Source organism: Chanodichthys erythropterus, chromosome 10, assembly GCF_024489055.1.
Source record: "Chanodichthys erythropterus isolate Z2021 chromosome 10, ASM2448905v1, whole genome shotgun sequence".
Classification (NCBI taxonomy): domain Eukaryota; kingdom Metazoa; phylum Chordata; class Actinopteri; order Cypriniformes; family Xenocyprididae; genus Chanodichthys; species Chanodichthys erythropterus.
In genome coordinates, this window is record NC_090230.1 from 33379707 (window position 1) to 33395520 (window position 15814).

General features: G+C 36.2%; 1 protein-coding gene across 3 annotated transcripts in view; it reads left to right on the forward strand.

Annotated features, from left to right (window-relative positions):
- Positions 1-15814, forward strand: part of epb41l4a (erythrocyte membrane protein band 4.1 like 4A) — a 59222-nt gene that overhangs the window by 24256 nt on the left and 19152 nt on the right. For all 3 annotated transcript variants that reach the window (XM_067397385.1, XM_067397387.1, XM_067397386.1), the window contains exons 3-10: positions 2925-2976; positions 4536-4614; positions 4758-4855; positions 5604-5724; positions 13109-13196; positions 13659-13747; positions 14191-14254; positions 14949-15040. In XM_067397385.1, the coding sequence (XP_067253486.1) occupies positions 2925-2976; positions 4536-4614; positions 4758-4855; positions 5604-5724; positions 13109-13196; positions 13659-13747; positions 14191-14254; positions 14949-15040 (683 nt within the window). The remainder of the gene's footprint in view (positions 1-2924; positions 2977-4535; positions 4615-4757; positions 4856-5603; positions 5725-13108; positions 13197-13658; positions 13748-14190; positions 14255-14948; positions 15041-15814) is intronic.

Consider the following 15814-nt stretch of genomic DNA (forward strand, 5'->3'; position numbering starts at 1 on the left):
TAGTCGACTAATTGCACGTTTATTAACTCCCTCAGGTCGGCGGTCACGCTGGCGATACCACCGCGTTTTTTTTCTTACCAGTGTGAAAGAGACTCAAAATACTCTGTCAATGTTGCACATACAATTAAGAGTTGTACACCATTTTAATCTCTGGAATATCTTCTTTTATTTGTGTACACTCAGAGTAAAAACAAAATGGTGTGCTTTTTGTAAAATAAAGAAAACTAACATGATGCGTGATCTCTCGTCTCCCTCTGAGTGAAGTCCAATCTGATAGTTCTCAGAAAATGAACTGTAACTTAGTGAATGCTAATCACAAAAAAATTAGACTTATGTCTAAAGAAATGTTGCAATGTCAGGTTTTAAATTGTGTAAGTCAAATCAAAAACAAAAATTCTGTTTATTTAATCTGTATGAAAAGAGACACATGTCAGAAGTCTGTGATTCAGCTCATTATCCGCTAATGCGGCCACGGGCACGGAGCCAGCGCTATTCTGAGGCAAATTCTGAGGCAATACATGTATACATCGTCTCAATCGTGTATTTATTGTCTTGAAAAGTGTTTATCTGTATGTTATAGAGATCTCTGGGAGCCTCTGTTAGTTCCTGGAATGTCCTGTTCTTCTCTAGATTAATTTGTGGACTAAATGTGCACAGAGAGCCCTCCGGCTGCAAGAATGAATTGAAAACACAGTATCCAGCGCTGATAACAATAAATATTAAATAAATATTACTCCTCTGTATAGAAAATTGACAAAAACATATGAGAATCCATCAATATTTCTCCAAATGTGCATGCTGTTAAGCTAAAAGACCATATGAAATGCCATCGAGGTAACATAATTGTTCAAACACTTTGCATCACAGAAATACATTATATTTTAAAGTATATAATAAAATACAATTATTTTAAATTGTAATAATATTTCACAGTATTGCTGTTTTTTTCTGTATATTTGATATGCACCATGATGAGCTTGAGACATGATCACAGAGGGCTTTTTCACAGCCTACCTGACTGAAAGAGCTCATTGATATGCAGGTCATTAAAGGTCATTATGCAAATCTTTTGTCTTCTCATGTGTGAATCATCTCATTATTCATGATGATTCACGCCTCCACGCATACCGTGTTTCTTGACAAAAAGTGTCTTAAAAAAAACTAAATCAATATATTGTTTTATATGAATGAGTAGGCAGGATGATTTTACATCATTTTGAAGCAAAAACTCTAGTCTACAACAGTCTTGTGAACACAGATTTAATATATATTTTTTGGCTTTATTTCAGTGACGTAAGTTTTTTGTTTTTTCAATAACCACGCATAACCGTTATTCCTTCAAAAACACAAACATGTACATACATGTTCCTCACATCTTATTGTAGCCTAGTTTGTGCTGAATACAGTGTAATGACACTTTTTCCATTAATATGTTTATGAACAACTGAAAAAAGCACAAATGTCAGGGCATGTCAAAACCTCTCCAGGGCCCCGAAAATCCTCAGACCCCAGAGGGTTAATAAACTATATAAATCATTATAAAAGACCTTTAATGCCTGCATAGCCTAATCAGCGTTCAAGCTCACGCATAAAGCTTGCTGCAGCGCACCCGCAGAAGTGATGATAATGATTGCATTGGAGGGAAAAAAGCATGGAGACTCTTTTAACATTTTAATAACTGATAAACTAGTTTTTTCGGCTGCAGTGATGAGGTCGACAATGCTGACTCATCATCGCGGTAGTTGACGCACCTATATGCACGTTTCATATGGATTACATAACCTGAGAATATTTGTTTTCCATTTGAGATGGTCCATTTAAAAGTAGATATTTCGCTTTATATAGATTTATTTGTCATGTCTGTGAGGCAAGTTTACATGGAGTTTCGGTTCTTTTTGTAATCGCGCTCAAGTTCACAGAGATTGTTGTTATTGTGAGTGCACACAAATAAAAGATGTATTACTCTTATCTGTTTAACAAAAAATGACGGAGTATTTTAAGTGCGAGTGATCGCATCGATGCCTCCATGTTAGCTGTCATGCATTAAGCACACTACTATTCAGCTTTCACACAAACACTTGAATAGCCCACAGCAGCCATGTTAAGTTGCTACTACTTACATGTTTGAGATGATAAGCCATATTTGAGGTCGATGAATGATAGGCGAGCGTTTGGATGTCCTGCCCGATGTACTGTAATTACCACATAGACCAGCTGTTAACGATCTGTCCCTCACGTACTGTGTGACTTTGCCACTTGCTGTGGATTTTTTTCCCCTTGTGACTAAGTGACTAATAAAATTTTGTTCGACTAAGCCTCTTCTCGTCGACTATTAGGGAGCAGCCCTAATTGTGTCTAAAATGTATGTCACCCAACAGCCTATTAACTTATTGTTTATTGAATTGTATAAATCAATATCACATTTGTAAACGTGCTGATATTCAGGAAAACAGCAATTTTGCTAGTATTATATTTCTTATAAATATTAAAAACAAGAACTTATACAGAGACTTTTTTTTTGCAACATATCTTACTTTTTGGAAGTGTTTTTATTAATTTTGGCTGCATTTTTGCCCCAAGCCCCCGTTCATTTCTTGGCATAGCAAAGGCCGCTACTGGCCACAGACACTCTTTCAGCTCTAGACGACATGCTCTGACGTGCTCAAACTTCATGTTTTATTGATGGAGGCCACAGTGACTCTTGCACACATTTTTAATGAGCCTGTTTCAGAGGCCGGTTTTAATAGGCCTCATATTATGCCAGCACTTGCATGACTGAACATCTCAGCAGCTCAAAGCTTTTGGGAGGAACTAAAGTAAAGCTTCAGTAGTACTCACTAATTAAAGTCTGATGCTTCAGTTAAAAAGATGTTTATTGTGTTTTGATCTTGTATCTGATCAAATCTCTTCTCTTGTATTTACAGTTTTGGCTTGATCCCTCAAAAACACTTGCTGAACATAAAGATTTGATAACAAGTAAGTATGCAATGGTTTTCTAATAAAATACACCGCTCCGTCTTCAGCAATCTTCAGAGATGGTCTTTAATTCTTTGTGCATCATGGGACGAAACACATTGACCTAATGATTACCCCCCCATTTTCAGTGGAGATTAAAAATGGATCAGCGCAGCATGAGACAGCGCTGTAATGATTCTTTAAAGGCCTCCTGATAAAACTCATACAGCATTTCAAATGATAATTTGAAAAGTAATTATGCAGTTAAGCTCATCCAAATAAGTAGTAATGAATAAAGTTATGTTTGTGTGTTTAGTTGCACAGCAAGTTGAGTATTTGCATATCTACAGATGTGAATGTAGGGCAAAATTTACAACACATTTGTTTAATTCAGTAATTCACTCCTTTGGGAAATTAATGCATTATATATCAGTTGCTGCTTTTTAATCTTGTGTACAACCTAGATATATTGCTAACCCTAGTTTTAAAGGGGTCCTATTATGCTTTTTAACATTTTCAAATTTCTTTAGTGTGTAATGTTGCTGTTTGAGCGTGAGAAAGGTCTGCAAAGTTATAAATTCCCTCCAGTGGGAGTTATTCTCAGTGTCACTGTTTCTGAACTCCCTGAAACACCTCCATTGTAAGACTTGAGTTTTCTTCCAGGAATGAACACGTCACAATATTCCTCATTTAAATAACCAATGCATGTGCAAAATAAAGGGGCGGAGCCAGATCAGTTAGTAGTGTGTTGAAACTGGCGGTTATGATAAGGGGTGGGACATTTCCCAAACACGCTCAAAGCGCTTGACCAATCACAACGCACTGCTCCAGCTGACCAATCAGAGCACATTGTGCTTTTCAGAAGGAGGGGCTTCATAGACACAGGAACTAAAAAGAGCGTTACTGACAGACTGGGAAGAGAGGAGCTGCAACAATCTCAAATATGGGGAAAATAATGTGTTTTTTTGAACATTCAAGCATGAAAACCTGTTCTAGTAGGTCAAGACAAAATCAAGACTTTGAAAAAGGACATAATACAGTAGGTTCTCCCATAACATACCCAAAATAATCCTGACTATCTGCGTCAGGTTTGGTTCTTAACAGTTTTGCAGGAATGTAAAACGGGTCACTTTACATTACACTGTATTTTTGCCTGGATGTAGAGAGTGATACTAATATACTACATGTAATTGTTTTGTGAAACTGCTTAAAATTACCTATAATTATTTTTTTTCTTTGATAATGAATTATTGGGATATGTAATCTGTGTAGCACTAAAATAATAAATCCTGATCCATGTTTTTTAATTTTATCATCTCTTGGTATCTATTTGTGGCACATCATGCGAAGTAGCCACGCCCACCGTGGAATCTCATTGGTCAAAAATCCTGCTCTACTTTAAACATCAAATATGTTCTGATCGGCTGTGATTGTGTCATTGTGCATCATTTTTTCTTTAATTGAGGACAGACAAATCACTTTGAAATCACATTGAAAATGTCGCATTGCTACTGGTTAGGACTGGTTTGGTTAGGGTTTATTTAGTGTTTAGTGTTGATCGGTTGTTTTCTTCTTTCCAGCTGGACCTCCATACACGCTCTACTTTGGGGTGAAATTTTATGCTGAAGATCCTTGTAAACTGAAAGAGGAAATTACAAGGTGCGTGTTTTGTAATAAATCAGCATAGTTTAGGAATTAGGGATACAGTCATTTCAGTAATATGGTGCTATATGGTTTTGGTTTTGTTTGACTGCAGTGCAGTCTTATCCTCTTATACTGTCCGTCTTTCTGTCTTCTCTCAGGTATCAGTTCTTTCTGCAGGTGAAGCAGGATGTTCTGCAGGGGAGACTTCCCTGTCCCTTTAATATCAGCACCCAACTGGGAGCTCTTGCTATTCAATGTATGTACATATTCACAAAATGTGTCCTTTTTTCCTACAGTAAATGACACTTCAGTGAATTATAGGCTTTCCAGCTTCTTTTATAATATATTTTATGACTCATATTTGTATATAACATCATATAACATAATATAATTTATAATTTTTTTATTTTTTTATTTCATCATTTCATTTTATTTATTATAATTTTATTTCTTTATTTCATCATTTCATTTTATTTTTATTATAATTTTATTTATTTCATCATTTCATTTGATTCCTGTATTTATTTTATATATTATTTATATCTTTATTATTTATATCTATTTATATATTTATATTTTTTTATTTATTATAATTGTATTTATTTATTTCAACATTTCATTTAATTTTTATTATAATTTTATTTCTTAATGAAATCATTTCATTTAATATTTTATTTATTATAATTTTATTTATTTCATAATTTCACTTCATTTATTTAATTTCATTTTTTATTTAGTATTGTATTTATTTCAACATTTTATTTTAGTAATTTAATATTATTTTATTTATTTTATAATTTCATTTTATTTATTATAATTTTATTTATTTCATCATTTGATTTTATTTATTTATTTATTAAAAATGTTTTTTTTTTTTTTTTGGTTTTGTTTTTTCAAGTTTTCATTTTGTTTAATTATTATAATTTTATTTATTTATTTATTATAATTTCATTTCATCTTCTTTCTACCACATGACATTGTATAATCTTTGTCTTTTCCTACAGCCGAGCTCGGAGATTACGACCCATACAAACACACACCAGGTTACGTGTCAGAATATCGCTTTGTCCCTGACCAGAAAGAGGAACTAGAGGACACCATCGAACAGATTCATAAAACGCTCATGTAAGACAATAAAAAACACAGTACATCTCACACCTTAATCCACAATAATCCCATCACAGATTAGATCTCACCGTTGGTGAGAGCTCAAACATCACATTCCTGTTTAAAGTCATTTCAAAGGACAAGCTACGGTAAATATAAGAGCTTCCCATGGGAACAGGGCCGCTGGGGTTTTGAAGTAAAGACAGTAAAGATTCCTCCCTCTGGCCGTTGTCCATGTCGTTGTAACGAGAGCTGCTCTCAGTATGTTTGAAAGGCTTGACCTTTTGCCAAACACTCACCTGTCTGCCTGTGGAGAGCCGGTCAGTGTGTGATGTGCTTCACCTGTCTGATGACACACTATGGCCAGATTTACATTACATGTTTCAAGTGACCCAAGTGACCCAATTCCCATTTTATCTTCCTATGTGGCACAGATCAGATATGACCCACGAATGTGTAAACAGGAAAAAAGCACATGGATTCCGATATTCTCAGATCAGTTTCAGGCCTCGTTCATATGTGGCAATAAATCTGATATTAATCAGATACGTGCATTTGACCCTTTTCAATGGCGCAATGGAGGACGAAGGCTCATCCCAATGTTTTGCTGACCTTTAAAGATGGTTCGGAAAGCAAAAACTGTCCATTGTAATTCACGCCGATTGATCATACTTTTCTCTTGATAAGACTCTTATTCCTCGTCTGGGATCATGTAGAGCTCTTTGAAGCTGCACTGAAACTGACATTTGGACCTTCAACCCGTTGAACCCCAGTGAAGTCCACTATATGGAGAAAAATCCTGGAATGTTTTCCTCAAAAACCTTCATTTCTTTTCGACTGAAGAAAGAAAGACATGAACATCTTGGATGGCATGGGGATGATCAGGAAATTTGAATTCTGAAGTGAATTAATCCTTTAACATGCAATTTTCCCTTCTAAAACAGAATGACATGCTATTATACTCGTATTATTGTTGCAGTATGAATCTGACATGTCAGAAGAGTGACTTGATTAGAGTAAAATTCCATTTAAACTGTTTTCCAGATTTTTTTCTCTGCTCATATTTAAGTCGGCACTCTTACCTTTCTCAGATTTCCACCGAATATGTGTGTTTGACTGCTGATTGTCATGTTTTTTGCCTTTAGGGCTCAAATCCCCACTTGGCTTGAAGTTTTGTATGATTATCAGCGGCCTGATTTTTAAGAGCTCAGTGAGGAGCTCAAGTAGAGCAGATCAGTCAGGAAAGACTCATTTTTCCTCCAACTGCAGAGACACGACAGGAGCACTGCAAGAAAAATCACATTATTGAGTGTGTTTGTGTGGCAAGTGGAACAACATAAATCACATTCAAAATATATTCTCTGTAAACAAGCTTTAATCCCTTGTGCAATTTTGATAGTCAGGTGAGGCATCTTGTTTTTTGAAATGTTTGGATGTTTTTCACTGGAAAACATGATTTATTGCGGCGAGATCGCTGAGAGGCAGGAAGACGAGAAATAAGAGAGATGAGGGTTAGGACGGTATTAAGGCATTCCTGTGATTGACAGTCAGTGGTAAAATGAGAAACTCTGATCAGGAATGCTGGAGCACTTAAACATGTCGGGGGATTAAGAACAGGAAACATGAGAAAGCAAAAGTATGTGAGGAAATTAAGTGAATAGACTAAAGATAGATAGATAGATAGATAGATAGATAGATAGATAGATAGATAGATAGATAGATAGATACTGAAGATAGATACTGAAGATAGATAAAGAAAATAGTATTAATATCTGTTTTCAGTCAAAAATGGGACATATATATATGTCCCATTTTATACGCATATATATGTGTTACTATTTCGAGGCAGCTGAAATAGACTGCGCCATTGACCAACTGAAACCTGGTCTAAAGTCAATGGTGCAATATTTGTTTTGTTATTTAAAGGGCGTGTTAGTAATATGCCCCTATATGCGGGTGCACAACGCGTGTACATTCTGCTTATTATACACACAGGGATGCAGGGCAGCAGCACACAAACATGGTGAATATTAAAAATAAAAGGATTACAATGTAAAAGATTATTGTGTGAATAAAGATAAGGCTTTTCCCGTAGATGGTCTGCTTTAACCTTGTGCACGAGCAGATCTGTTTCCTCACTCTAGATGCATTCAGTTATTCCGCTTGCAAATTCTGCCTTGTAAATAGCAAATACGCCATGGCGTGAGTGCAAATGGCTTTTAAAGGGAATGGGAGATGAGATTCTGATTGGTTTATTACATGTTACACCCAAAACACACCCATGACTCATTAAAGGTGCCCTAGATTGTTTTTTTACAAGATGTAATATAAGTCTAAGGTGTCCCCTGAATGTGTCTGTGAAGTTTCAGCTCAAAATACCCCATAGATTTTTTTTTATTAATTTTTTTAACTGCCTATTTTGGGGCATCATTAACTATGCACTGATTTTTTCAGCACGGCCCCTTTAAGAGATGCGCTTCCTCTGCCACACGAGCTCTCGACTATATATACATCGCAAACAAAGTTCACACAGCTAATATAACCCTCAAATGGATCTTTACAAGATGTTCGTCATGCATGCTGTATGCATGCTTCGAATTATGTGAGTAAAGTATTTATTTAGATGGTTACGTTTGATTCTGTGTGAGTTTGAGGCTATGCTCTGTGGCTAAAGCTAACATTACACACTGTTGGAGAGATTTATAAAGAATGAAGTTGTGTTTATGAATTATACAGACTGCACGTGTTTAAAAATGAAAATAGCGACGGCTCTTGTCTCCGTGAATACAGTAAGAAACGATGGTAACTTTAACCACATTTAACAGTACATTAGCAACACGCTAACAAAACATTTAGAAAGACAATTTACAAATATCACTAAAAATATCATGATATCATGGATCATGTCAGTTATTATTGCTCCATCTGCCATTTTTCGCTGTTGTTCTTGCTTGCTTACCTTGTCTGTGCACAGATCCAGACGTTAATACTGCCTTTCCTTGTCTAATGCGTCGAATGGGCTGGCATTATGCAAATATTGGGGGTCATACATATTAATGATCCCGACTGTTACGTAACAGTCGGTGTTATGTTGAGATCCGAGTGTTTTCCGGAAGTCTTTTAAACAAATGAGATTTACATAAGAAGGAGGAAACAATGCAGTTTGAGACTCACTGTATGTCATTTCCCTGTACTGAACTCTTGTTATTTAACAATGCCAAGATAAATTAAATTTTTCATTCGAGGGCACCTTAAGAGAATAGGGATAACCCTTTTAGACATTGCACCGGGCGCACCGACCATTTTTAAACTAGCAAAAGTGGATTCGGACACACCCTAAGTGCACTTGCGCTGTGTGCTTCAGACCATGCACTTAAAGGTGCTAAAGAGGTTCTTTTCGTCGACTGAGAAACCAAAGACTGTTACTGAGTTTTTGAAATGAGCGCATGCATAAAATCAACCCCCCCTCCTTTCGTGGGAACGCCTCCCAAAACCTGAGCACAAACGTATTGGAACATGAGTGTTTACCACCGGCATTTGCTGTGTCGTGTTAGTGGATTCATTATGTCGGACTCACCGCAGGTAACTCATAATCTGCACATCTGCACAGCCGCGCTCGTCTCTCACAAGCCAGAGGGATGATCGCGTAAACGATTGGCTGATGTTTTTAAGGCCCTACCTCGTGCACAGATGATGTATATTAATATTATTCCTTTCAGTGCACCTAATAAATAGTCTTTTATCAGTTAGTAAAGACAGTTTCAAGTAATATTGCAAAAATGTATAAAACAAAACATCCTCTTTAGCACCTTTAAGAGTTCAGATTTTTACACCAAATTAGGCTAAAAATTACTTTTTAACAATAACTATTTAATTCTGGATTACAACTGGATACCACTCGCTGAATTAAACATGCAATAATGAGATCATTTGACAAAATATTTGTATACTACTGTATGGTTTGAATTGCATACTGTTTTGCATATTATAAAAATAGAATGTGCATGCTGGAGTTTCCTTCTGCGCTCAGCTATAGACAAAGAGAAACGCGGATAAAGCAAGAGGGCGACCCTCTCAGACAGAACAAAAGGATCATGGGTACTCCCGTCTGTGATGTGGCTCAGACCGGCTGTGCTGCATCATATTTTCTGTATGCACTGAAAGCTTCAGCGATTAAGAAGCAATATGCTGCCGCACGCACAGGGCCAAAATGACAGAGATGAATGCGGCGAGTCCCCGGGGTGCCTGCAAATGACGGGGCCCGACACTAATAAAAGAGCATCTACAATCATCAGAGACTCACCCGCCGCAACCGCTGCCGCTGTGAGGGGAATTCAGAATGCATTTGTACATATGCTAGATTGACCACAGGAACAGGACACATATAATGCTTTTATTTTTTTTAATAGTTTCAATTATGAATTGAAACTATTTTTTATATTATATAAATACCAGTGGCGTGCAGTGGTGTTCTGAAATGAGGAGGCAAATTCCTCCGTTTTTTTTTTTTTTTATATAATTTTTTTTTATAAATTAAATGTAAATTAATTTTCCATTTACACTTAATGTTGTCACATTTTCCTGCAGAAATAAACATCACATCAAAAAAAAAAAGTGAAACCAAATACATTTCTGCAATAAATGTTCTATTTATTAAAACAAAGTATAAATCTCATCAAGTTAATGTTTTTAAGCATTTTTTAATTTATTCCAAAATATTAACTAAAGGCAGTAACAATTTAAACCATATATTTTACTTGTGAACTTCAGAATTATTGGCACCCTTGATAAATATGATCAAAGATGGCTGTAAAAATAAATCTGCATTGTTTATCTTTTTGATCTTTAATTCATAAAATTAGCAAAAATCTAACCTTTCATTGAAGGAAAAGAGTTGAAAGTGGGGGGGAAATCACATTAAGAAATAAATGTTTTTTTCTCCACAATTAATGGCACCCTTTTATTCAATACTTTTTGCTACCTCCTTTTGCCAAGATAACAGCTCTGAGCCTTCGCCTATAATGCCTGACGAGTTTGGAGAACACCTGACAAGAGATCAGAGACCATTCCTTCATACAGAATCTCTCCAGATCCTTCAGATTCCCAGCTCCATGCTGGTGCTTCTTCTCTTCAGTTCACTTCACTCATTTTCTTTAGGATTCAGGTCAGGGGACTGGGATGGTCATGGCAGAAGCTTCATTTCGTGCTCAGAGACACATTTTTGTGTAGGTTTTGATGTTTGTTTTTGGATCATTGTCCTGATGGAAGATCCATCCATGGCTCATTATTGGATTTCTAGCAGAAGCGGCCAGGGTTTGATTTTTTTATCTGTTGGTATTTGATAGAATCCATGATACCATGAATCTGAACAAGATGTCCAGGACCTCCAGCAGAAAAATAGGCCCACAACATTAAAGATCCAGCAGTATATTTAACCGTGGGCATGGGGTACTTTTTATCCATGTGTGCACCAAACCGGTGGGTTTGCTGCCAAAAAGCTCTTATTTTAGTTTCATCTGACCGTAGAAGCTCGTCCCGTTTGACGTTCCAGTCTTGATTGACAACTGAATATGCTGGAGATTGTTTCTGGATGAGAGCAGAGGATTTTTCTTTAAACCCTCCCGAACATCTAGCAGGGATGTAGGTGTTGTTTGATATTTTTTTTATCGCTTTCTGAGACTCAAGACTCAACTAATCTCTGCAATTCTCCAACTGTGATCCTTGGAGAGTCTTTGTCCACTCAAACTGTCCTCCTCACCGCGCATTAGGACGATTTAGACACACGTAATGTCTTTTTCCAGGGAGATTTTCCCCCACTTTCAATTCTTTTCCTTCAATGAAATGTTAGATTTTTTTCTCATTTTATGAATTAAAGATCAAAAGGATAAACAATGCAGAGTTATTTTTATAGTCATCTTTAATCATATTTACCAAGGGTGCCAATAATTCTGACCTCAACTTATTTTCAGATCATCTGTCATCATGTTTCACCAAGCTGATTCCTCAGTAAAAACCCCACAGTCATCATATTTTCAGGCCATTTCAAGTCTGATTTTGATGTGACATAAAGCGGTGATATCTAAGTGGATGAGCTGTTTACTTACTTTTTAATGAATCTTCCCTTTAATGCCATAATTTTGTTCATTCGGACTGATTTGCGAACGTGCACGAAAACAAGAGGCGGGATTTATCGCACTAACCAATCATATCCAATCATAGCACGATGGAGGCATTGCCTCTTCTCACATGACTTTCCCCCATTCAATCTCAATTACCCCCCACTAAACCCCGTGCATGGTTAAGGGGGTCTGTTAAAGCTCAGTGGGCTCAGGGTAGGCAAGCCTCCCGCTGTAACTTCACCTGCCGGTGTCCTGTTGGACAGTGTTACTTTAGAAAAACGAGTGATTTATACATTTTTAATGTCACATTTGCATTGTTTTTTTTTTTTTGGAATATGGATTATTTCTCATAAAATTTATTGAGGAGGCACTGCCTCCCTGCCTCCTCTGAGGAAACACCCTTGATATATACCTGTGTTTATGCATGTACTGTATGTGTATAGATAGATGCATAGATACATAATTAGTTTGTTTGTTCGTTTGAATTTCCCCTCTGGAATCTATATATTTGTATCTTCTCTTAAATGTTGTGTTAAGATCATGCACTCCCTCCGCTTTCCTTCATTAGTGTTAGTCGGTTTAATTGCTTTCAGGTTTGACCTCACTGGTACGGGCCTGCTATTCAGTCCGTGACAAACATACATTTACAAATCACTGATTTCCTGACTAACTTAAAGAAACACTGAAAAACACATTCAATCTTTCTGGGGAAATCAGTGAGTTAATGATTACAGTTTTTTGACTAAAAAACATTCCATTGATTTCTCTTCTCTTACTGGTCTTGTGCTGCACTTGTTTGCTTTGGTATTCCAAATGTTTGCTCTGTTCTTTTGCAAATGTATTTTTTTTTTTGTACAGATTTAAATTCTCTCATTTGATAATCCAGGTTAAGCATATTTCACAATTGCAACGTGCTTTTATCATCTTTTGGGAACACTTTTCTGTGTATTTTGATAGTTATATCTTATACTATTAATATAATACTAAAGCAAAATTGAAAATCACATCTTTCTAGGGAAAATCAGTGAGTTAATGATTAAATTAGATTTTTTTTTATTTCCTATATGCTGCTCTTGTTTACTTTGGTATTTCAAATGTTTGCTCAAACTAAATCATTGTTTGTTTCAACAAGGGAACATTAAATGCACATCTAAACATTTCCTCATTCGATAATCCAGGTTATACTCCTTCTTCCAAAAAGGTTTTAAGTTCTTTAAACACTCTTATTTTGATAGTATTTCTTGACTCTGTGTGTTCAGTAACACGTTGACCTCTCTGTGCAGGGGTCAGGTGCCTGCCGAGGCAGAAAACAATTACTTGGGAATTGCCAAAACACTGGAAATGTATGGAGTCGATCTGCACCCTGTGTTTGTAAGTAGAGCCCACAAGCATTCCTGCTGACAAATCAACAGAGGATTTTCTTTTCCTTCATTGTACTCTGCTCAGATAAAATATCAACATTTATCTTTTTTTCAATGATTTAATTCTTCTTTGCATTTCTCCTCTGCTCTAGCATCTTTCTTAGTCTAGCTTTTTAATAAACCTGGCATTGTATACTATGAATATTGTAGGCTGCTTAAAAAAATAAAAATTCTGTCATCATTTATTCACCCTCAAGTTGTTCTAAACCTGTATGAGTTTCTTTTTTCTGTTAAACATAAAAGAAGATATTTTGAGGAATGTGGGTAACCAAAAATATACAATGGGGCCCATCAACTGTTTGGTTACCCATATTCTTCAAAATATCTTCTTAATGAATAAATGATGACAGAATTTTTATTTTTGGGTGAAATATCCCTTTAATGCGTAAATATAATGCATATGTCTTCTCAGGGAGAAAAACAATCGGAGTACTTCCTAGGACTGACTCCTGTCGGGGTTGTGGTTTACAAAAACAAAACGCAAGTCGGGAAATATTTCTGGTAGGTTGATGTTTAACTGAATTTTTAACCTATTACAGGAATAATTCACCCAAAACAGAAAATTCTGTCAGCATTTACTCAACCTCATGTCATTCCAAATCTGTATGGCTTTTTTAAATTTGGGTCTGTTCCTCTCATAAAGCTGACTTTGACTTCAGAAGACTTGGAATATAGCACACAAGTCATATGGACTATTGTTATGATACTTTTATAATGCTTTTGCATCCTTTTTGAAGCTTGAAGCCTCAGTCACATTCATTGTAATCATTTGGAACAAGCAAGAGTAGATGAGTGAATTTTTATATTTGGGTGAATTACTCCTTTAAACAGATTTATATTATATTATATTACATGACATTACATTATTACTCTTCACTCTGTCATTATGTTTTTATTTATTCACAATGTTAAAAAAAAATTACTTTTAATATTTGATTTTTCAGGCCTAGAATTACGAAAGTGTATTTCAAGGAAACACAATTTGAGCTGCGGGTTATGGGCAGAGATGTAAGTCTCTTCTTTTTATATTATTTGTTTTAATGTAACAAATTATAGATCTCAAAATCCCTTTAATTTACATGCAAACATTGCATTATATTATCACCCAGCACTAATCTGTTAAATATGACTATAAGGCATGAAGATAGTAAGATATTATAAACATTAACATCATGATTTTCTTTAAAGACATTTTTAAACAATGTGTTTTGTGAGTGCTATTCAAATACATTTACTTGACTTGAATTTTGGCTTGACATTGTTCCTTCAGTGTTGAACCCGTGTTCAACAACTCTATACTGAGACTTTGTTTCTTCATTCAAAACATCAACAACATTCATATATAAAACTGCTTTACATTACCTTATTGCAGCTGCTTCCATAACATCGATTTCCCCCAATTGTGACCACTGGGAGGAAAATCCTTTATTGATTGAATTATTGATTGAGTGTTATGACTGGCCTTAAGCCTCACTTGAGTCTTCCTTGAAAGTGTCTATAACCCGTTTCCTCCAGGGGCTAATTTAGCCTGCGAGTGAAGGCGTCTTCTCATTCGAGGACTTAGACCTTAATAACCCTCTTCACCTAACCTAGTGAGAACAGACTAATTAGAGCACATGAGGGGCACCACTGGTGATGGGACAACAGATATAAATATACATACAGATATCCATTTGAACACAGCTTCCTTGTTTCTTTGCAGTGTAATGAGACGTCGTTCTTCTTTGACGCTCCCAGTAAGACGGCCTGCAAGAACCTGTGGAAGTGCTGCGTGGAGCATCATACCTTCTTTAGGTAGAACAACAATTTTTATTATCGTCAACTACATTTACATTTATGCATTTAGCAGACGCTTTTATCCAAAGCGACTTACAAGAGTGGAACAAAGCAATTTGTCAAGGAGCCAGCGATATTCGTAAAATACAATGGCAAGTTTATTTGACAACTAGATTAGTAAGCCAGCTAGATCTGATGGTCGCAGTGGTTTGTGGGGAGGTTGGCAGGTCATTCCACCAGAGAGGAAAAGAGAGGGTGAAAGTTTTGGAGAGTGAGAGTTTTTGCCTCGTTCTGAAGGAACAATAAGGCGTCGCTCATTCAGTGACCTTAGCTGGTGGGAGGAAGTATAAACTTGTAGGAGAGAATTGAGGTGCTGTTCTAGTGCTAGTTCTGAAAGCCTTAAATTTGATTCTGGCCACAATCGGGAGTCATTGGAGTGAGATCAGGAGGGTGTGTGACATTTTGAAGACCAGACGTGTTGCTGCATTCTGGATCATCTGCAGGGACTTAGTTGCGCTGTCTGGAAGACCTGCCAGTAGAGCGTTGCAGATGTCCAGTCTTGAGATGACTAGAGCTTGGATAAGAATTCGTTTTGCATACATTGACAGTAAGGGTCTGATTTTCCTGATGTAAAGAGCAAACCTGCACGACTGGGCCGTTGTTTGAAATATGGGTGGACTAAACTAGACTAAAAGTAAAACTAGTAAAACATTATTGTTATTTGAAATAAAGCTTGAATAGAATAAAAGAAAAACCTATTTCAGTTCATTGACTAAAACTGAAATAAAAATA